At 50.8% G+C, this 21,694-nt stretch overlaps 2 protein-coding genes across 4 annotated transcripts; one reads left to right on the top strand and one right to left on the bottom strand.

Annotated features, from left to right (window-relative positions):
- Nucleotides 1-5,943: 5,943 nt before the first annotated feature.
- Nucleotides 5,944-7,146, bottom strand: Gng3 (G protein subunit gamma 3). 2 transcript variants are annotated; one of them, XM_042676244.1, is made up of 3 exons: nucleotides 7,067-7,146; nucleotides 6,634-6,733; nucleotides 5,944-6,397 (listed from the first exon to the last, which is right to left on the bottom strand). In XM_042676244.1, exons 2-3 carry the CDS (start codon nucleotides 6,730-6,732, stop codon nucleotides 6,269-6,271), a joined length of 228 nt encoding a protein of 75 aa, XP_042532178.1. In that variant the 5' UTR covers nucleotide 6,733; nucleotides 7,067-7,146; the 3' UTR covers nucleotides 5,944-6,268. The 2 variants fall into 2 exon arrangements, with proteins under 2 accessions (XP_042532178.1, XP_042532177.1); XM_042676243.1 differs by lacking the exon at nucleotides 7,067-7,146 and having other exon boundaries at nucleotides 6,634-6,940.
- Nucleotides 7,024-20,951, top strand: Bscl2 (BSCL2 lipid droplet biogenesis associated, seipin). Of its 2 annotated transcripts, XM_042676241.1 has the most exons (12): nucleotides 7,024-7,111; nucleotides 7,705-7,891; nucleotides 9,265-9,584; nucleotides 10,579-10,660; nucleotides 16,070-16,213; nucleotides 17,872-18,006; nucleotides 18,148-18,245; nucleotides 19,763-19,904; nucleotides 20,063-20,129; nucleotides 20,316-20,405; nucleotides 20,521-20,601; nucleotides 20,691-20,951. In XM_042676241.1, exons 2-12 carry the CDS (start codon nucleotides 7,808-7,810, stop codon nucleotides 20,855-20,857), a joined length of 1,410 nt encoding a protein of 469 aa, XP_042532175.1. In that variant the 5' UTR covers nucleotides 7,024-7,111; nucleotides 7,705-7,807; the 3' UTR covers nucleotides 20,858-20,951. The 2 variants fall into 2 exon arrangements, with proteins under 2 accessions (XP_042532175.1, XP_042532176.1); XM_042676242.1 differs by lacking the exons at nucleotides 7,024-7,111; nucleotides 7,705-7,891 and adding an exon at nucleotides 8,674-8,715.
- The last annotated feature ends 743 nt before the right edge of the window (nucleotides 20,952-21,694 follow it).

Genomic DNA, 21,694 nt, shown 5'->3' with positions numbered 1-21,694 from the left:
AGTGCTCTATCCCTTGAGCCACAGCACCACTTTCGGCTTTTTGCTGAGGAATCGAACCCAGGGCCTCATGCATGCAAAGCAAGCACTGTACCACTGAGCCACCTTCCCAGCCCCCACACCTACATGTTTGGCTTTTATTATTATTAATAATTTATTTTTCTGGTACTGGGACTTGAAATCAACATCTGGGCCCTACTAGATTTTTTTTACTCAAGGTTTGCAGTCTATCAATTGAGTCACAGCTCCAATTCTTTGGTGGTTAATTGGAGATGAAGATTCCTAGAGACTTTTCCCTTCTGATCTCAGCCTTCTTAAGTAGCTAAGATTATAGGTGTGAGCCAGTGGCACCTAGTGCCTTTTTTTTTTTGGTTGGTTGGTTGGTCGTGGGGCTTGAACTCTGGGCTTAGGCACTGTCCCTGTGCTCTTCAGCTCAAGGTGAGCATTCTACCACTTGAGCCCCAGAGCCACTTCTAGTTTTCTGGGAGTTAATTGGAGATGAGAGTCTCACGGACTTTCCTGCCCAGGCTGGCTTTGAATATTAATTCTCAGATCTCAGCCTCCTGAGTAGCTAGGATTACAGACGTGAGACACTGCCGCCCAGTTCCATTTGTTTTTTAATGCTCATTTCTCAGGTTATACCTGGTACAACCAAGGATAACCTTCATCTCATTGCTACTATTCTTTTTTTTTTTATTTCTATCATGTCTTTACTTGGAAGCATACATTCATTCACTTTGGAGTGTGAGGGGGACTGCATAATTTGTGCTTATGCTAAGAGCTTGAGCTATTGGAGACTAGAAAATGAATTTTAAAACTCACAACCTCCACTCAGGAGGCTAAAACAAGAGGGATCATGGGTCCCAGCCCCTGCAAGAATGTCTCTGAGGGCTGGGGATGTGGCTTAGTGGTAGAGTGCTTGCCTAGCATGCATGAAGCCCTGGGTTTGATTCCTCAGTACCACATAAATAGAAAAAGCCAGAAGTGGCACTGTGGCTCAAGTGGTAAAGTGGCAAAAAAAAAAAAAAAAGCTCAGGGACAGTGCCCAAGCCCTGAGTTCAAGCCCCAGGACTGGCCAAAAAAAGAATGTCTATCTGGGGGCTGGGAAGGTGGCTCAGTGGTAGAGCGCTTGTCTTGCATGCATGAGGCCCTGGGTTCGATTCCTCAGTACCACATAAAAGAAAAAAGCCGGAAGTGGCGCTGTGGCTCAAGTGGTGGAGCACTAGCCTTGAGCTGAAGAGCTGAGGGAGAGTGCCCAGGCCCAGAGTTCAGGCCCTACGACCGGACGCAAAAAAAAAGAATGTCTATGAGACTTATCTCCAGTTAACTACCAAAAGAAGCTGGAAGTGGAGTTGTGGCTCAAGAGGTAGAGCACTAGCCTTGAGGAAAAAAAAGCGTCAGAGACAGCTCCTAAGATTGGCACCAAAAAATAAAGCAGCTGGGTATTTTGATGTTAACAGGCCCAGTGGCTCGGCCTGTTATCCTAGCAACTCAGGAGGCTGAGATCTGAGGATGGCAGTTTGAAGCCAGCCCAGGCAGGAAAGTCTGTAAGACTTGAATTTCCAATTAATCACAAAATGCTGGAAATGTTCAAGTGATTGAGTATAAAAGTTCAGAGACAGAGCCCAGGCTGAGTTCAAGCCCCAGGACGAGCACCAATAAATAATTTATCAGGACATTTGGAATTAAAGCTCATAGCCTTACATACATAGTGTTGAGAGATACTGATATGTAAGTCATACCTTAACTCTGTTACACATTCAAATTCTAGAGCCTTAAAACATACTTTAAGGCCCTCCTTGGTGGTTGCCTATTCTTTTGTGTATATGTGTATATGTGTACACAAGCACACCTGCTAGGACATCATGCTCTCCCTTAGCCTTCCTTTCAGGCTCATGGGTGGCATTCCATATTCTTCCCATGCTTCCAATCCAGCCTTCCCATCCCCCCTCCCCGGCTAATTGGAGATAGGAGTCTTGGATTTATCTGCTTAGGCTGGCTTCAAACCACAATCCTGAGATTTAGGTAGGATTACAGGCATGAACCACCAGGGCCTACCTGGACATGTGTGTGCTGGTCCTGGGGACCACTGTCTCAGCTTTTGTGCTCAAGGCTAGTGCTGTAATGCTTAGCTACAGCTCCACTTTCAGCTTTTTGTTTTTGTTTGTTTATTTTTTTGGTTGGTCATGGGGCCTGAACTCTGGGCTGGGCCCTGTCCCTCAGCTCTTCAGCTCAAGCCTAGCCCTCCACCTCTTGAGCCATAGCACCACTTCCAGATTTTTCTGCTTAAATGGTACTGAGGAATCGAACCCAGGACATGCAAGGCAAGCACTCTACCGCTGAGCCACTTTCCCAGTGCATACTTTCAGCTTTTTTGGGGTGGTTAATTAAACGTAAGACTCTCAGACTCCCCCCACCCCACACCCTATCCCCATTTCTGGGGCTTGAACTCAAGGTCTGGGCACTGTCTCAGCTTCTTTCACTCAAGGCTAGCACTCTACCACTTGAGCCACAGCACCACTTCCAGCTTTTTCTGTTTTTCTGTTTATAAGGAATTGAACCCAAGGCTTCATGCATGCTAGGCAAGCATTCTACAACTAAGCCACCAGTCCCAGTCCGAGTTATCAGGCTTTTTCCTGCCTGATCTGGCTTCTGATTTCCTCTGATCTCCCTCTGAGTAGCTAGGATTACAGGCCTGAGACACTGGTGATTGGCAGGACTTTTGATTTTTTTTGTGGAGGGGGGGGTCTGGTCGTGGGGCCTGAACTCTGGGCCTGGGTGCTGTCCCTCAGCTCTTCAGCTCAAGGCTAGCACTCTACCACTTGAGCCACAGCGCCACTTCCAACTTTTTCTTTCTGCTTATGTGGTGCTGAGAATTGAACCCAGGGCTTCATGCATGCAAGGCAAGCACTCTACCACTGAGCCACCTTCCCAGGCCCAAGGACTTTTGATTTTTGAGACAGGATCTCTCCTTCCTTCTCCCTCTCCCTCCCCACCTTTTTCTCTTTCCCTCTCTCCCTTCCTACCATTCTCTTTTCCTCCCCTCTCCTCCCTCTCTTCCTGACCCAGGCTAGCATAAAAATCATGATCTTCCTGAAGCCTCCTGAATACTGGGATCATAGGAGTTTGCCATTCACTAGGACATTTAAACTCAGTGATAAAATAAGGGCTGTAGTCATGGTTTGTGCCAGGCCCAAGTTCAAACCCATAACCACCAACAACCACAGGGGAAAAGAAAGAAAAACCTAGGCTGCCTCTTAGCCATGCTGGGGTTTGGACCCAAGGGCTTTACAAATAAATGCTAGGCAAGAGCTCTACTACTGGGTAACACCCCCAGTCTTACTCTGAATAGTAGACCAATATCCACCCCTAATTTTATGAGTAGAAAATCTGAACTTTTAAAGTGTAATGTCAGGGTTGGGAATGTGGTTTAATGATAGACTACTTGCCTAGCATGCATGAAGCCCTGGGTTCCATTCCTCAGTACCACATAAACAAAAAAGCCAGAGGTGGCACTGTGGCTCAAGTGGTAGAGCGCTAGCCTTGAGCAAAAGAAGCTCAGGGACAGTGTCCAGGCCCTGAATTCAAGCCTCAGGACTGGCAAAAAAATAAAAAATAAAAGTAATGTCAGCTACATTTATCAAGAATTTTCTGGCTTTTTACCAAGTGTGAGCTGATGTGGAAATTTTCACTCACTGTTCTGTAATATGTGCCAGCACAGATGCAAATCACAATGATAGGAAAGAGTTTTTTTTTTTTTTTTTTTTTTTTGGCTGTCATGGGGATTAAGCTCTGGGCCTGAATGCTGTCCCTTAGCTCTTCAGCTCAAGGCTAGCACTTACCACTTGAGCCACTGCACCACTTCTAGGAAAGTGTTCTTTTTCTTTTTTTTTTTTTTGGTCCGGTCATGTCGCCTGAACTCTGGACCTGGGCGCTGTCCCTCAACTCTTCAGCTCAAGGCTAGCGCTCTACCACTTGAGCCACAGTGCCACTTCCGGCTTTTTTCTTTTTTGCTTATGTGGTGCTGAGGAATCAAACCCAGGGCCTCATGCATGCAAGGCAAGTGCTCTACCACTGAGCCACCTTCCCAGCCCCAGGAAAGCGTTCTTATTCTCTGTATACAATCATTAGGTGTTTGAGTGCTTGCTGTGTGTGAAGCATTGTCAGTATGCTTGGATCTTAACAGATGATTCCCCCTGGAGTTTCCACAAATCTGGAACTAAGCATATTCCTGAACAGAAGGGGCATTGGTCCCCTCCAAGTGCTTGCTTATCCTATTTATTCATGTTTAGAATGAAGAAATTAGTAAGATGACCTCTAGGACTTGTTAGGGCTTAGAGAGTCACCAACTTGTTAGGGCTTCAGAGAGTATTCCTGAATGTATTCCAAGTTAGTTTGGTACCCCTGTAGCTCACAAAGACATGCTTAGGCTAATTAAGTTCAGTTGTTAGCAATATACTTTATGTGTATGTGTGTGTGCCAGTCCTGGGGCTTGAACTCAGGGCCTGGGCACTGACCTGAGCTTTCTGCTCAAGGCTAGCACTCTACCACTTGAGCCACAGCGCCACTTCTGGCTTTTTCTGTGTATTTGGTACTGAGGAATGGAACCCAGGGCTTCATGCATGCTAGGCAAGCACTCTATCACTAAGCTACGTTTCCAGCCCAGCAATATACCTTTATTCCTTTGATTTCTCATCTTGTCTTCTCCCTCTACTGTCCCTCTTTAGGAAGGTGTGGGAGATCTTGAGGTGACAGGGCTGTATCTTAAATATACTCAGTCAGCCAGGTACTCCCAAGCACATCCAGTCATGAGGCTAGGCTTTTCTAGGGAGGGATGTTCCTGAGGTCACATCTTGATCCCTTTAGAGCAGCCACCTGGGGTTACCTTCTCTGCTTTGGCCCACTGACACTTAGTTCACCCTGGGTAGGAAAAGGATTCCAGGAGGCAATTGGGCTCCTAAATCCAGCAGGTGCTTGTGAGGTGTTACATGTTGGATCTGGTCTCTGTGTAGGAAGGCTGCTGGGCCCCCGGACACACTAGCAATAGACACTTCTTGGGTAGATGGTCCTGAGAGGACAATGAAGGCAAGGATCCATCCCCAGGAAATCCGAACCATTGTTTTTAAGGACTTATTAAGCCAGTGGGGAGGCCAGGAAGCAGCCACCGACACGCACACACATCGCCACACGTGTGCCCGAAGGGAGCCCCTCCTGGGTGAGGTAGAGAAGTCTTGATTCCCTCGGGATCCCGGCGGCCCAGCGCCCGCCCCGCCGTGCGTGCAGGGACCCCTGGCCCAGGGGCCCTTCGCCGGAGCCGCCCGTGCGCCCGGGGCGCCACGACGGGAGGACGCGGACCCCCACTGGGGCGTGGGAGGGAGCAGCCATTTCGAGACCTGATGAGTACGGAGAGGACCATATTGGGAATGTTGGGCGCCTGGGGGCCGCCATTTTAAGAGTCGCCCTGTACGGCGGGGCTCGGAGGCGCGGGGGCCGCCATCTTGGACGGGCGGCAGCGGGCGCGGCCATCTTAGGCACCTGCCGCCCCTTTCCAGCCGCGCCCCGCCCCTGCGGGTTCCCGGATCCGCAGTCGGCCCTCCCCCGCCCCTCCGTCGCCGGTAACTGCCCTTCCCTGGCTCGGCCCCGCGGACCCCGGCCCCCCTCCCCCCGCCCCTACCTGGTCGCGTCTGTTCAGCTTTCCCGCCGCCCGGCCGTTGGCGCGGTGAGTGCGAGGCCGCCCCGCTCCGCCCAGGCCGCCGTCTCCGCGGCCCCCGCTGGGGGCGCCCGCGTGCCCGGCCCCGGGGAGCGCCGGTCATCCAGTGGTTCCCCGGGCATGGCAAACCTAGTGACCGACGACCCTGCCCCCAAGAACGCTGACCCCGGAGCTGCCCGCCGGCTCGGGTGACTTTATTCCTCAAACGGGTTTCCCCTCCCCATGGCCCCCGCTGAGCCCGGGAGCCAGCCCCCCGCACATCCCTCTCCCCATTGTCTCCGGCGGGTCACCGAGGGAGGGGGCCAGCCGCGAGCCGCAGGCTGGCAGCCCCGCGGGGGACCCCTCTGGGTGGGGCGGAGGGTGCCCGAATCACGGGGTGCTGGGGGAGGGTCAGCCTCAGGGGTGAGGAGATGGGATAGACGTGGGTGCGGAAGGTTCTGTGCTTCAGGTGATGTCACAGGGCGAGGAAAGGGCTGCGGGGAGCCCCCCGGGTCCCCACAGTGACCGACCTAAGGGCTCTGGAGAGGGAGAGGGAAGGACTGAGAGGAGGGAGGGGGCAGCTCAGAGGAGGGCACAGAAGAACTTCTTCTCCCGGAAGGGGTTCTCCGAAGTGGGCACCGGAGTGATGAGGGGGTCCTCACAGGCGTGGGCATCACAGTAAGTCATCAGGTCGGCTGCTGCCTTGGACACCTGGGGCACAGCCAGGGAGGGGAGAGTTAGCAAGAAGCCCTGGAAGATGCAACCTCTCTTCCCCAAAAGGGCTCCTGGCAACAGCCTTCGCTTTCACCCCTACAAAGGCCTTGGGCTGGGCGGGCTCTCCCATCAGAGCCTCAGACCCCAGAGAGTCAAGGAAAGGAGCATCTCTTATCTGCTGGGGAAGCTGCCCATGGGGCCTATGAATTAAGGGGAGCCCGGGCCCCACCCACCTTTATCCGGCACAGGCTGGCCTCGATTTTAAGCTGCTCCACCATCTTGCGAGCTTGCCCAATACTCATAGTGCTGTTCACTGGAGTCTCCCCTTTCATCCTGGAAGAGAAGACAGACACAGCTCAGCGCTGTCTCAGCTTCACGCTCACTCTTCACCAACCTTTACAAGGTTGGGTGGTGCCCCAACATTTTCTTCCCCTCCTTTCCCACCCCTCTTAGAGGCCTGTCCCAAGAAAATCCTCCCCAAATTCCCACACCGTCTAGACCCGAGGTGATCAAACTATACAAATGATTTTAAAGCTTTTCAGCTCTTCAAGCCACCTGCTGTGAACGCTTCAGCCAGAAAAGGCCCTACCCTGATGAGGCCATCACCTCAGCCCCACTTGTCCCCTAAATTGCCAGTGGGAGAGAAACAATGACTCCCTTACTCACCTGAAGCCACAGGCGGCAGCAGTAGCAGCCTCCTTGGGATGTCGGGTGAGTGCGGGGCACCAAACCCTGCCTCAGATGGGTGCCCCACCCCTGCAGGCAGTTGCAGCCGAAGATGTCTGTAGCACAAACAGCTATTCCAGAGAAGGCCTCTGGTCAGACCAGAGGTCCGTGGGAGGGGGTGGAGGGGGTAGTCACAGTTTCTGCAATTCAAGCACTCACTGCCCAGATGGCTGGTACCTGAAGGATGAAGGATGCTGGAAGGAGCTGCTCAGATCCTGGAACATACCAACTGCTTGGCCAGTGGGGGAGCCTGGCTGCTGCCTGCATCCCCTGCGCACACCCCCACCCTTACAGTCTCTCTCCCTGCCCCTCCCCCATTGCAGAAGTCCCCAGTCTGGGCTAGAGCCCTCCCCAAAGGAACTCAGGCGGAAACAGACTCCCCCCCTTAAATGAAGGTGGTCTAGGCCTGTGACAGTCTCTGCAGTAGAGTACACTTGGTTGCGGGGGACCCTGCTCATTTGAAAATCTGACATCAGCTGGCCATTCACCCCCCTCCTCCCTTTCTCCCTCTACCCTGACACAGCATTTAGCGTCTGAGTCTTCATTTCTTGCAGTGACCCTCCATTCCCCATATCCAGGAAAATGTGATGCGTACAGGTGGTCCGCTGCTAGATCCCCACGTTCTAGCCAAAAGTGACTCGAGTGGGAGATCCAAAGGCAGCGGAGGGAATCGTCGGGAAGATGTCTAAAGAAATGACAGACCAAAGAGAAGCTGGAGGAAAAGAGGGATGCGGAGACCAGATCAAAGGATCGGACAAGGAGGAGGTAAGACTTGTAAAGGGATCAGTGGAAATATTTTGAAAATAACTGGGCTTCCCGGGATGGAGTGTGGGGGTGACAAACTGCGTGGTGATATTGACGTGAAATTGCAGCATCACGCAAAAAGATGTACACAACCCTGGCCTGGCCTTCTGCAGTGCCTTATCTGGGGGTGATTAAATTAGACGTATGTGAAATAGAAGATGCCACCGATGGAGGGCTAGACTTAAATGTCTGGTTCTGAGGAAAACGGAATCAATCCACTTAGGGTCCAAGGAGGATCCATCACGCAGCGTTAAGCTGGGGACCAAACGCTGGGCTGAAATGCATGCTTTGTAAATAGCGGACAGCAGGCCACCTGCACAACACCAAGTTGCACAGGTTCAGGAAGAATGCGTCATTCTCTGGGCGAACCCTCTCCTCCGACGCCCACGGGTCCTAGGAGCTGTGCTAGCTGCAAATTAGAGCCCCCTGCACCATTACCATCCCCCCGCTCCCCGCCCCCTGCCCTGTTTGGGCTCCTGGGGTTACAAGGAGGAAGGTGATCTAGGCTGGAGGGTGAGAGCATATATGCCCTGGGGGTATATTTGAGCCTGGTGGGAGGCGCCTTTTCCCGGTGGTCGGTGGTCACGTTAACCTAAAGGTGTTGGACTCTGTAGGAGCTGTGGGAAGCCCTTCACCAAGTGGGCCCCGCCCCCGGCACCAGGTTCCCGCCCCCGGGATAGGCCACGCCCCTGGGCCGTGGAGGCTGCGGGCTGAAAGAGGCGGGGCTTCTCCGGCAGCCGGAAATCGCTTCTCGCGGTTGCCTCGGCAGCGCGCGCGCGAGGCTGGTGAGGGCCGAGCTGCGGCGTCTGCCCGCTGGTTTCCATGGTGGCGCGGCCCGGCGCGGCGCGGGGCTGAGGGTGGGGGGTGGGGTCTCCGGCGCTGAGCGCACTGGCCAGCCGGAGGGCACCGGCGGGGAGTGGCCGTTGACTGCAGGACGCCCTGCCCCTGTGAGGCGCGCCTCGCCGGGCTTTTCTCATCCTGAGGTGAAGGGGAGAGACTTGGGAGGCATTTGTGACTGCTCTTAGGCTACGGGCTTCCGAGTCCAGCTGTGCTGCCTCAGGCAAGTCGTGCCGCGTCTCTGTGCAGCCCGCAGAGAGAATTGTAAGGAGCCCATTCTCTCTGTTGAGAGCGTGTCCCTGACCCAGATGGCTGGGGGCGAGTTAGATGAGGAGCTCTGGCACTGCTGTGAAAGGGAAGGGGTAGCTGGCAGAGAAGCGCCATCACTTGGAGAAGGGTCCTAAGGAACAGTGATTTTGCGTTGTCCTCCTGTTTCTTGTCCCTCGAAGCCACGTATGTCTTTTCTATCCCCAGCTTTCCCCTTCTCTTTTTTCCAGGAACCTCCAACTGCCTCATCCCATGGCCAGGGGTGTCGTCCATGTGGCAGAGCAACAGCTAAGAACTCAAGACCTGAACCTGGGCCCAGACCACCTCCTCTCCCCGCCATGGTCAATGACCCACCAGTGCCCGCCGTACTGTGGGCACAAGAAGTGGGCCATGTGTTGGCAGGCCGTGCCCGCAGGCTGCTGCTACAGTTTGGGGTGCTCTTCTGCACCATCCTCCTCCTGCTGTGGGTGTCTGTGTTCCTCTATGGCTCCTTCTATTATTCCTACATGCCAACAGTCAGCCACCTCAGCCCCGTGCATTTCTACTACAGGTGAGAGGGGCTCGGTGAGAGTTGCTGGGAGCCTTTTGGAGTTTCTTCAGTCATCTTATTTACAGCGGAGGAAAGATGAGTCCATTCTGCTAATAGGACTAACCTTCACCACTGGAGGATGCAGCAGATCTAGACTGTGGGGAGCTCAGGTCCTAATTCCACCACTGTCACTGAATTCTGAGTAAAAAATTAGAAAGCAAGGGGTGACATTGGCCTAGAAGCATTGTACTCATAATAATCTGATATATGGAATTGTACTACCAAATAATAATAATATAAAATATATGAAGAGGCTGAGCACTAATGGCTCCCACTTGTAATTGTAGGAGGCTGAGATTTGAGGGTCACAATTCAAAGCCAGCCTGAGCAGAAAAGTCCATAAGACTCTCATCTCCAATAAATTACCAAAAAGCCAAAAGTGGAGCTATGAATCAAGTGATAAAGCACTGGCCTTAAGCAAAAAAAAACAAAACAACAACAAAAAAAAAACCCCAGGGACAGCACTCAGGCCATGAATTCAAGCCCTAGGACCAGCACAAAAAACAAACAAAAAATTTTTTTCCTCTCCTAAATCCATAGTCATGAATTGTAGTTTCTCAGGTAGATCTTGAACTTATAAGAGATATGGATCTTATGAAACCTGTAACCTATCCTCTCATGAAAGTACCTGCATGCCCAGACATGCTGCATACCCACCCACCTCATGCAATTTCAAGCTAGGCCCCAAGTCAGAACTCTTGGATCCGAATCTGGAGCTGGGATCCTCCATGAGTGTTTAGAAACACTAGGTCCATAGGTTCCTATCTAAGAATGTCCGCTATACGGAAGTGCCAGGAAGAGAAAGTATTATTCTAGCATCTCAAACCTCCTGGCCACCCCTGTTCTCTTTAACAGACAGGAGTGAAGTAGGATGGGAGGGCCAAGAAAATGTGTGGAGAGACAGGCAAGGTAAACTCTTAACTTAGCAGAGGATCATTGCCCTCTTCTCATTTAGGACCGACTGTGATTCCACCACCACCTCGCTCTGCTCCTTCCCTGTTGCCAATGTCTCATTGGCTAAGAGTGGACGTGATCGGGTGAGTATGCAAACTAGAGAAAAGTTTCATGAGATTGTAGGCTTGAGAAGGGTGTGAAGAGCAAACATTGAGTAAAAGAGACAAAGACCAGGGCCCTGAGTGAAAAGGAAGCTAAAGAGAAATTAAGATCTCAATGACTTGAGCATTTGAATCTTTCTGCAAGAGACATTAGGGGAAATCTGACTGGTCACCTCTGCTAGAAAGTGTAGTGTGCTGTAGACTTTGGTGAACAAACCAGCTATTTGATTACAATAGTATGGCTTGCACCCTAGAGTTTAAAAAGCTTGTCTAGAAAATTATAAGATGATTAGAAAGTGTGTGTGACCTATTATTACAAAGGGTACTGTGCCAGAGGACTGGCCAGATGCCAGTGTGACTTGAACAAACATGGAAACCCTAGTGAAGGTACATGGAGAGTTAGCCTTCTATATTAGGTAAGCTGATCGAGGCTCTGTTAAAGCATGGGATCCCTGAACTAAATAAGTATCATGTGAGGCCTGGGAATGTGGCTTACTGGTAGAGTGCTTGTCTAGCATGCATGAAGCCCTGGGTTCCATTCCTCAGTATCACATAAACAGAAAAAGCCAGAAATGGCACTGTGGCTCAAGTGGTAGAGTGCTAGCCTTAAGCAAAAAAGAAGCTCAGCCCAGGCCCTGAGTTCAAGCCAGAAGTCTAACAACAAAAAGTATTGCATGTGCACATGCATGTGTGTGTGTGTGTTCTAATCCTGGGGCTTGAACTCAGAGCCTAGGTGCTGTCCCTTAGCTTTTCTGCTCAAGGCTGTACTACTTGAGCCACAGTTGGAGATAAGGAATCTTTCGCTGAGCCCCTGTAATCCTGGCTACTCAGGAGGCTGAGATCTGAGGATCATAGTTCAAAGCCAGCCGAGGCAGGAAAGTCCCTGAGACTCTTATCTCCAATAAACCACTCAAAAAAACCAGAAGTGGCGCTGTGGCTCAAGTGGTAGAGCACTAGCCTTGAGCTGAAGAGCTGAGGGACAGTGCCCAGGCCCAGAGTTCAAGCCCTCTGACTGACAAAAAAAAAAAAAAAGAAATCTCTCACACGTGCTTGCCCCAGTTGGCACAGTCAAGTTAGGTGGCTGGGATCTGAGAATTATGATTCAAAGCCAGCCTAAGCAGACAAATCTTTGAGACTTATATGTCTAATTAACCAGCAAAAGCTGAAAGTAGAGCTGTGGTTCAAGTGGTAAAGGACCAGCCCTGAGTCAAAAAGCTTAAAAGCCTGAAGGCCCTGACTTCAAGTCCCAGAACTACCCTTCCCACCCCCCCACCTCCACCCACACACACCCCCAATAAAAAGATGAAGGATGAGAGGAGATGGAGCCCAAGTCCCTCATTACTAGAGAAAACTGAACATTTTTTGCTATTGAACATTTTCTAGTGAATTAATAAAATAATATGTGTGAACTGGGTAGCACTCTTCAGCTCACATGATTGATAGAAAATATACACTGAATGTATCTGTAGGCATTCCAAAAGAATTTGGAAGAATTAAGCCAGGTGCCAGTGGCTCACTCCTGTAATCCTAGCTACTCAGGAGGCTGAGATCTGAGGATCACGGTTCAAAGCCAGCCTGGGCAGGAAAGTTCATGAGACTCTTATCTCCAATAAACCACTAGAAAACCGGAAGTGGTGCTGTGGCGGTAGAGCACTCGCCTTGAGCTGAAGAGCACAAGGACAGCGCCCAAGCCCAGAGTTCAAACCCCACGACCGACAAAAAAAAAAAAAAAATAGAACTTGGAAGAATTAGAACAACATAGTCTGGGACAGTATGAGACTATGGAGGTAGTAAGCCTCCATGATATTGTTGTAGGAGAGGGTGAATATTATGTAGGATGAGGAGAATCTTCTATGAGGCAGACGAACCTGACTAAAAGATGGACTTGTTCACCAGGTGCCAGATTCTTCTAGTATTAGATTATGTGGATGGGGGCTGGGGGTTAAGCCCAGCAGAAGGGTGCCCACCCGGCGCGCGCAAGGCCCTGGGTTCAGTCTTCAGCCCTGGGGAAAAAAAAAAAACTACAATAGATTATGTGGATGTCCTTTGAGAAGATGAGATTTTTTTTCCCTTTTTTTTTTGTCATTCATGGGGCTTGAACTGAGGGCCTGGGTGCTGTCCCTGAGCTCCTTTGGCTCAAGGCTAGCGCTCTATGGGCTGGGAAGGTGGCTCAGTGGTAGAGTGCTCGCCTTGCATGCATGAGGCCCTGGGTTCGATTCCTCAGCACCACATAAGCAGAAAAAGCCAGAAGTGGGTGCTGTGGCTCAAGTGGTAGAGCGCTAGCCTTGAGCTGAAGAGCTGAGGGACAGCGGCCAGGCCCAGAGTTCAGGCCCCACGACCGACCAAAAAAAAACAAAAAACGGCTAGGGCTCTACCACTTTGAGCCACAGTGCTACTTCTGGTTTTCTGGTGGTTAATTGGAAATAAGAGTCTCACAGAGGGGCTGGGAAGGTGGCTCAATGGTAGAGCGCTTGCCATGCAGGCCTGAGGCCCTGGGTTCGATTCCTCAGCACCACATAAGCAAAAAGAAAAAAGCCAGAAGTGGTGCTGTGGCTCAAGTGGTAGAGCGCTAGCCTTGAGCTGAAGAGCTGAGCGACAGCGCCTAGGACCAGAGTTCAGGCCCCATGACTGGACCCCCCCCCCCCCAAAAAAAAAAAAAAGAGTCTCACAGACTTTTCCTGCCTGGGCTGGCTTTGAACCTCAATCCTCAGATCTCAACCTCCTGAGTATCAGCTAGGATTATAGACATGAGCCACCAACACCTGGCTTAAACTTTTTTTTTTTTGGGCAGTCCTAGGGCTTCAACTCAAACCTGGACACTGTCCCTGAGCTTTTCTCAAGGCTAGTATTCTACCACTTGAGCCACAGCAACACTTCTGGCTTTTTCTCTTATAGGTAGAAAACTACCCATTTTGGTTTTCCAAAAATTAGTGAGGCAGCTGGGTTACAATCGCCTGGCCTCCATTGGAGAAAGGGTTAGGAATCTCATGAAATCCTTTTTTTTTTTTAAACCAATAGTTAGTTGAGCTGGTACCAGAAACTCACACCTATAATCCTACCTACTCAGGAGGCTGAGATCTGAGGACTGTGGTTCAAAGGCAGCTCAGGGAAGGAAAATCCATAAAAATCTTCTCTCTAGTTAACAACTAAAGGCTGGAAGTAGAACTGTGGCACAAGAGGTAGAGCACCAGCTTTGAGCACAAAAGCTCAGGGGTAACCTCTAGGCCCTGAATTTGAGCCTCAGGACTGGCACTACACAAAAGCCAGGCACCTGTAATTCTGTCTACTCAGGAACTGAGATCTGAGCCTTGTGGTTCAAAACCAGCCTGGCTAGAAAGTCTATGAGACTCTTTATCTCCAGTGAGCCATGAGAGCCAAAAGTAGAGCTGTGCCTCAAGTAGTAGAATGGCAGCCCTGAGTGAAAAAACGAAAGCGTAGCACCCAGGCCCTAAATTCAAGCGCTAATACAGGCACAAAAAATAAATAATAAAAACACTGATTCCCTTCTGATTCAAAACAAGCGTGGAGAGGGACTAAGGATGAAGCTCAGTGGTAAAGTGTGTGCTTCGCATGCGCACAGCCCTAGCTTAAATTCGCAGCACTAATTAAATACAAGAACATAGAAATGTTCAAATGTTCAGGAGAGCAGGATGGCTCACATCTGTAATTCTAGCTATTCAGGAATCTAAAATCTTAGGATCGCAGTTCAAAGCCAGCCCAGTCAGGCAAGTTGGTGAGACATCTCCACTTAATCACCAGAAAACCGGAAGTGGCACTGTGGCTCAAAGTGGTAAGAGTGCTAGCCTTGAGCAAAAAGAGCTCAGGGACACCGCCCAGGCCTTGAGTTCAAGTCCTACAACCACCACCACCAAGAAAAAGAAATAGTCAGCCAGGTGCTGGTGGCTCACGCCTGTAATCCTAGCTACTCAGGAGGCTGAGATCTGAGAATCACAGTTTGAAGCCAGCTGGGGCAGGAAAGTCAGTGAGACTCTTATCTCTAATAAACCTCGTAAAAAACCAGAAGTGGCACTGTGGCTCAAGCGGTAGAGCGCTGGCCTTAAACTGAAGAGCTGAGGGACAGCGCCCAGGGCCAGAGTTCAAGCCCCATGACCGACTAAAACAAAACAAAAAAAGGGAGAGAGTCACTGTGGCTCAAATGTTAGAGTACTAGCCTAAAGCTGAAGAGCTCAGGGACAATACCCAGGCCCAGGCCCAGAGTTCAAGCCCCATGACCAACCAAAAAAAAAAAAAAGAAAGAAAGAGGGCTGGCAAGGCAGCTCAGTGGTAGGTTGCTTGCCTTGCATACATGAGGCCCTGGGTTCGAGTCCTCAGCACCACATAAGCAGAAAAAGCCAGAAGTGGCACTGTGGCTCAAGTGGTAGAGTGCTAGCCTTGAGCTGAAGAGTTGAGAGACAGCACCCAGGCCTGGAGTTCAGGCCCCACGACTGGCAAAAAACAACAAACAAAAAGAGAAAGAAAGAAAGGAAGGAAGAAAGAGTCAGGAGAAAGTAGGGTATGTGTAGATGTAAAACTTTAACCTCTTGAGTCAGACATTGGCAGCTCACACTGCAATCCTAGCTACTGTGGAGGCTGAGATAGAAAATTCATAGTCCAAAGCCGGGTTAGGCAGGAAAATCTGTGAGACTCTTATCTCCAGTAACCACCAAAAAGCCATATTATGAAGCTATAACTGAAAGGGGTAGAGCACTAACCTTGAGCAAAAAAAGCCCAGGGTTAGCACCTAGGTCCTGAGTTCAAGCTCCTGTACTGACAAAAACAAAAAACAAAAAACCAGACATTTTAACCTCTTGAGATGGAACTCTGTGAGGAAGTATTTGCACTGTGAATCTCAGTCCTACCAACAGAACCAAGAGTAGGAACTAGAGCCTGATGTGCTGCCGCTTGTAAGTCCCTAAGTCCCAGCTATTCTTGAAGCTAAGACAGGAAGATAGCTAACAGGACTCAAGAAAGCCCAAAGAAAAAGTAACAAGATGATCTAGGAGCTCTGTGATTGTACCAGAGCTGGCTAGGGAGGCAGAGCACTGCCGGCAGTTGATTATAATTAATCATGTAAGTGAGGGCAGGCTGGGTCCATGGGGACAGCCACACTGGTACACAGGCCCCAGTCACACATGGCCCAGTTGGCAACATAGTTCACTTTTGGGAAGAAAAAAAAAAAAAACAGAGTAGCTAGTCATTCAGTACAGCCAGCAGGATGCTGAAGGCTTGGGATTGCTACTTGGATGGGAGCTACCAGGAGGGGGCAGCACCTGCTTCCAGCATGAGCAATGAGAGGGCCTATCGTGCTATCCCCAGGGGGGCTGTGGAGTATTAGCAGGCACAGCACAATTTTGAAAAGCTTTGAAACAAGATGATGGCTACCTTTGGCAGGTGCTGATGTATGGACAGCCTTATCGCGTCACCTTAGAGCTTGAGCTGCCAGAGTCCCCTGTGAATCAAGATTTGGGCATGTTCTTGGTCACTGTTTCATGCTACACCCGAGGTGGCCGCATCATCTCCACTTCTTCGCGCTCGGTAAGTATGTGTGGACACTGGGAAACTGTGGAGAATGACTGCAGAAGTCTGAGATCCCAGAAGAAATCCCTGGTTCTGATGTCAGGGGCCAGTCCAGATAAGGGAAGAGGAATCCATTTACCAAACCACAAACATTTTCCCCACTATCTGATGAGCATGTCCATCTGAGAATAGAGGCCGAAGTAACAGGTTCAGCTGGGTATGATGGTGAAGGCCTAAAATCCCAACACTTGGGACAAGGATCATGAGTATGAGGCTGCCCTCATGATTGATAATGATTTTGATTGATTGATTGATATTCACAAGGCCTCTCAGACACAAACAGGTTTTATTATCAGGCCCCGGTTGTGGGGCCTGAACTCTGGGCCTGGGTGCTGTCCCTCAGCTCTTCAGCTCAAGGCTAGCGCTCTACCACTTGAGCCACAGCGCCACTTCCGGCTTTTTTCTTTTTGTTTATGTGGTGCTGAGGAATCGAACCCAGGGCCTCAGGCATACAAGGCAAGCACTCTACCACTGAGCCACCTTCCCAGCCCCACAAGCAGGTTTTAATAGTCACTGCCTCATAATAAAACTGAGAAAATGTAAAGTTCTTATTAGATATAGTGTGTGTTCAATCAGTATTGGACCTCATCATTAATAAGCTATTACCAGAACCACATCATGAGAGTGTGCCATGGGGCGGGAGCTTCAGATGGTGCACTGTGCACTGGCACTTATTCCATCCAGGATGACAGAAGTACAGGGGAATGGTAGATCAGAAACAGTGTTATGCTAAACACAGAAAAGTGTCAGAGAAAGAGCCTTTACTCTGTTAGTATAAACAGGTGTTTTCACGCCTGTAATTATTGCTACTCAGAGTGTGAAGCCAGCCCTGGTAGGAAAATCAATGAGAGTCTTTTATTTATTTTCCAATCCTGGGACTTGAACTCAGGGCCTGGGCACTGTCCCTGAGCTTCTTTTGCTCAAGGCTAGCACTCTACCACGTGAACCACCAACCCACTTCCAGCTTTTTCTGTTTATGTGGTATTGAGGAATTGAACACAGGGCTTCATGCATGCTAGGCAAGCACTCTACCACTAAGCCACATTCCCAACCTCCATGAGACTTATCTCCAGTTAACCCCCAGAAAGTGGGAAGTAGAGGTATGGCTCAAGTGGTAGTATGTCAGCCTTGAGTGAAAAAACTGAGGAACAGCACCCAGATCCTGAGTTCAGTACTAATACTGGCACCTGCACACACACACAACCCCTACACACATATAAAAGAGTGAACAAACTGGACGTTGGTGGCTCGTGCCTGTCATCCTAGCTACTTAGGAGCCTGAGATGTGAGAATCATGGTTCAAAGCTAGCCTGGACAGGAAAATCCATGAGAGTCTCCAATTAACCATCCCAAAATACTGGAAGTGGAGCTGTGGCTTAAAGTGGTAAAGCACTAGCCTTGAGCAAAAAGGCTCAGGAACCACACCTAGGCCCTCAATTCAAGCCCCTTGACCAACCAAAAACATAATAAACAAATGTAGTAGCATAGAGACTGAGGGGCAGGGAATGAAGTTGAGGGAGCAAGTGCCTGAAGAAGGGGCCCTTGGGTGGTGTTCAGGGGTGGGGCATTGGAACCTGGGCTATCTGTCCCCAACCTCTTCCTCCTGGCCCTGGTAGGTGATGCTGCATTATCGCTCTGACCTGCTCAAGATGCTTGACACGCTGGTCTTCTCCAGCCTCCTGCTGTTTGGCTTTGCAGAGCAAAAGCAGCTACTAGAAGTGGAGTTGTATGCAGACTATAGAGAGAACTCGGTAAGTGAGGTGAAGGGTGAGGAGAAGGAGAAACATCCCTGTTGGCTCTGTTGGTGCGGGGAAGGCCATGGAGACTGGTAGTGGGCCTCTGATGAGGCTGATAATTGGCCCAGCACTGCCTTTACTTCCTCAATCCTGCAGTATGTGCCTACCACTGGAGCAATTATTGAGATCCACAGCAAGCGCATCCAGATGTATGGAGCCTACCTCCGCATCCATGCCCACTTCACTGGGCTCAGGTAAGCCCTGAAGGGAGCCATGAGGTTCCATGACATGGAACTCAGCAGCTCTCCTGGGAGCTGTCCTTAAATGAAGAGGATCTTGGGCAGAGGTAACAAGCATGGCCAGTTCTCTACATGGCTGCAATCAGCATATTGACTTCCTAAGGAACCTTTTTTTTTGAGGAGGTGGGAGCGGTGGTGGGTGCCATTACTAGGGCTTGAACTCAGGGTCTCAAGTCTGGCACTCTTCCACTTGAACGTGCCTCCACTTGCAGATTTTTTGGGGATTGTTTGTTTTGTTGGTTGTGGGGCTTGAACTCTGGGCCTGGGCGCTGTCCCTCAGCTCTTCAGCTCAAGTCGAGCGCTCTACCACTTGAGCTACAGCGCCACTTCCGGTTTTCTGGTGGTTTATTGGAGATAGGAGTCTCACGGTCTCTCCTGCCCGGGCTGGCTTTGAACCGCGATCCTCAGATCTCAGCCTCCTGAGTAGCTAAGATTACAGGCGTGAGCCACCAGCGCCCTGCACTTCCGGCTTTTTCTACTTCTATGATGCTGAGAAATCGAACCCAGGACCTCATGCATGCAACGCAAGCACTCTACCACTGAACCACCTTCCCAGCCCTGACTTGCAGCTTTTTGATAGAGATAAGTTTCAAGGATTTATCTGCTTAGGCTGGCCCCTAAACCTTGATCCTCAGATCTCAGCCTCCTGAGTAGCTAGGGTTTACAGTCCTGAGCCACCAGTGCCTGGTAGCTGAGGAACTTTTTAAAAACACCATGTAAGTTGGTGCATACCTATAATCTTAGCATGCCGGAGACCAAGGCAGCAGAATCAGATTTCAGGCCAGCCTGGGCAGGTAGTGAGCTTGAGGCCATAGAAAAAATACCTTGTCTCAAAGAAAAAAAGGTGAATGTGCTTGAGGGGGGGCTCAGCAGCCAGTGCCTACCCCAGCGAGCATGGGGCCCTGGGTAGGAAGAAGGAAAGAAGGGATGGAGGGAAGGAAGATGGGAAAGAAACCACTTGAACCAGGTGTGGTGCTAGGAGCCTGTAGTCTTAGCTACTTGGGAGGCCAAGGGATCAGGAGATCCAGTTGCTCCCAGAAGTTTGAGGCCAGCCAGGGCAACATAACATTAGATTGCAGAGTTGGAGGCATGGCTCAATGGGTAGAGCACTGGTCAGTGAGTGAAAGCATCAAGAACCGAGTTTGAGTCCTGGTCTCAGACTAGAAAGAAAGAAAGAAACAACACTAGAGTCTCCGCACCGAAATATAGCAGAATACTCATAGAGTCTATTGTCTTGATCCATGGCCTCAGGAAGAGTTTGGGTGGCTCCAGAGATATTCAGGAATGCTGCTGCTGCCCCAAGTCCTTGACCTTCATTAGAACCTGGGGTAACCAGGTCTGGTATATGAATGGGGGACATAGAGGCCAAATCCAACTCTTAAGTCAAACTCAGTAGGAATTACATCTGGGAAACGTGACGGCTGGTTCTGCTGGTAACTGCTGTTCCCTTCCTCCTATCTCTTGCTTTTCAGGTACCTGCTGTACAACTTCCCCATGACCTGCGCCTTCATCGGTGTTGCCAGCAACTTCACCTTCCTCAGCGTCATCCTGCTCTTCAGCTACATGCAATGGGTGTGGGGGGGCATCTGGCCCCGGCACCACTTCCCTTCGCAGGTTAGAAAGGGCAGGAACCCCATTTTCCTTCCCCTCAGGATCTTTCCTTGTGGGTGGTCCAGGAACATGTTGGGGCTTAGGGAACAGGGGCCTTGGTCACTGGAGAAAGGATTCCCACCTTGTTGCTCAGTTGTCTGTCCCCCACCCGCCCCCAACAGACTAGCATGAGAAAAAGGGAGAGTTCACGCAAGGAAGCCCTCCGCCGGATCTCTACCAATCAGCCAGGTAAAAGAGTTGCCTGGGTGGTGGTGGGGAGGTGGGCTGGCAAAAGAGGCCACCTACCTCTCTCTAGTAAGAGGCATACAGCCATCACACTGAGTCCACAATTAGGAAAAAGGCTCAAGAAGGTAATGTTGGATCTGCCCGCCTGGCACAGCCACCAACCCCAGGTCTCTTTCTCTTGCTTTGGAGGCTCGGGGACTGAAGGCACTCAGGAAGAATCCACCCAGCAGTCAGATGTGACAGAGGATGGTGAGAGCCCTGATGATCCCTCAGGGACAGGTACTGCTCAGTCCCTCCTCTTGACTCCTCAGCTCTCTCCATCAGCCTCTGGGTCCCATTCCCCCCTGCCCCCCCCCTGTGGTTTCTCACCTGTGTGTCACCCTCTTGGTCACAGAGGGTCCTCTGTCTGAGGAGGAGAAGCCAGATCAGCAGCCCCTGAGTGGAGAGGAGGAGCTGGAGCCCGAGGCCAGTGATGGTGAGGGCACGAGGGGCGGGGCAGCTGGGGTGGGGGCAGGGCCTCCGGTTAATCTAGTAGCTTATTTGGGACTCTGGATTCTGGCCCAGGTTCAGGCTCCTGGGAAGATGCAGCACTGCTGACCGACGCCAACCTGACTGCTCCTGCCTCCGCCTCTGCCTCCGCCTCCACCCCGGCCCTTGCCCCGGAGACACTGGGCACCTCCGAGGCCTCTGTGGATGGCCTCCGGCAGCGCTCCACCTGCTCCAGTTCTTGAGGAAAAGTGGGCAGATTCCTCACATTCCAGCACTTTGCCAGCAAACCCTTTTTCTCCTGTTTTCCCCTTAATAAACTATTTTATGCCAGCTGCTTCACCGACTCAGGACTGGATTTTGGATGATTTGAAAACTCCGATTCCCCTCTGATTCTACCTTAGGGGAAGTTGTCTTGGCAGGGGGAAGCCTCCAGACCTGGGCTGGCAGTGGAGGATATTGTTTTTATGTTTGTTTTGGGTCAACACAGGGTCTTACTATGTAGCTCAGGCTGGCCTCAACTTCGCTATGTAGCCCAGGACGGCCTTGAACACACAGTGCTCCGTTCTGCCTGCCTCTGCCTCATTGAGTGCTGGAATTAGGTGGTTTGCCACCATGCACGGCCTGCGCTGTTTTAAACACATCTGTTTCCAACCAGAAACCTAGGAAGTGCAAGGATCTGGGCCCCTAGAAAGCTTCCCGCTCCATCCATGTGACTTGTCTCCCCCCAGGGGTGGGGGATAGGACAGGGCGGGTCTGGCGAGCCCAGATCCACCATCCTAGCCTTTACACCCCTCCCTTTCTCTGTCCATTGGGAGGCAGAAGACAGGAAATGACTGCCATAAATGTGGTGTGATTTTTTTTTTTAACCCAAACAGTATTTTATAAGTCAGGCCCCGTGCTGTCCGCAGCTGTTTTCCTGTCTCCTGCCAGCCAGGTGGCCCTCCCTCCTCTCCATGAAACTCCATTCCCCAAGTCTTCACATGATTTCAGCCTTTGGGTTCTCAGCTCCTGGCTGCTTTCCACACCTCACTCCTCTGTCAGAACCCAGGCATCCTGGCTTCCAGCTGAAACACTGCATG

The sequence above is a fragment of the Dipodomys spectabilis genome, unplaced genomic scaffold (assembly GCF_019054845.1).
Source record: "Dipodomys spectabilis isolate Male_0828 unplaced genomic scaffold, ASM1905484v1 ptg000030l, whole genome shotgun sequence".
Taxonomy (NCBI): domain Eukaryota; kingdom Metazoa; phylum Chordata; class Mammalia; order Rodentia; family Heteromyidae; genus Dipodomys; species Dipodomys spectabilis.
This window is presented reverse-complemented; position numbering and strand designations above follow the sequence as displayed.

Coding starts and splice junctions, on each gene's coding strand:
- Gng3 (XM_042676244.1), bottom strand. CDS start 6,732: ATGAAAGGGGAGACTCCAGTGAACAGCACTATGAGTATTGGGCAAGCT. Junction 6,398..6,633: donor CCAGCCTGTGCCGGATAAAG/GTGGGTGGGGCC, acceptor GCTGTGCCCCAG/GTGTCCAAGGCAGCAGCCGA.
- Bscl2 (XM_042676241.1), top strand. CDS start 7,808: ATGTCTAAAGAAATGACAGACCAAAGAGAAGCTGGAGGAAAAGAGGGA. Junction 9,585..10,578: donor CCCGTGCATTTCTACTACAG/GTGAGAGGGGCT, acceptor CTTCTCATTTAG/GACCGACTGTGATTCCACCA. Junction 18,007..18,147: donor CAGACTATAGAGAGAACTCG/GTAAGTGAGGTG, acceptor TCAATCCTGCAG/TATGTGCCTACCACTGGAGC.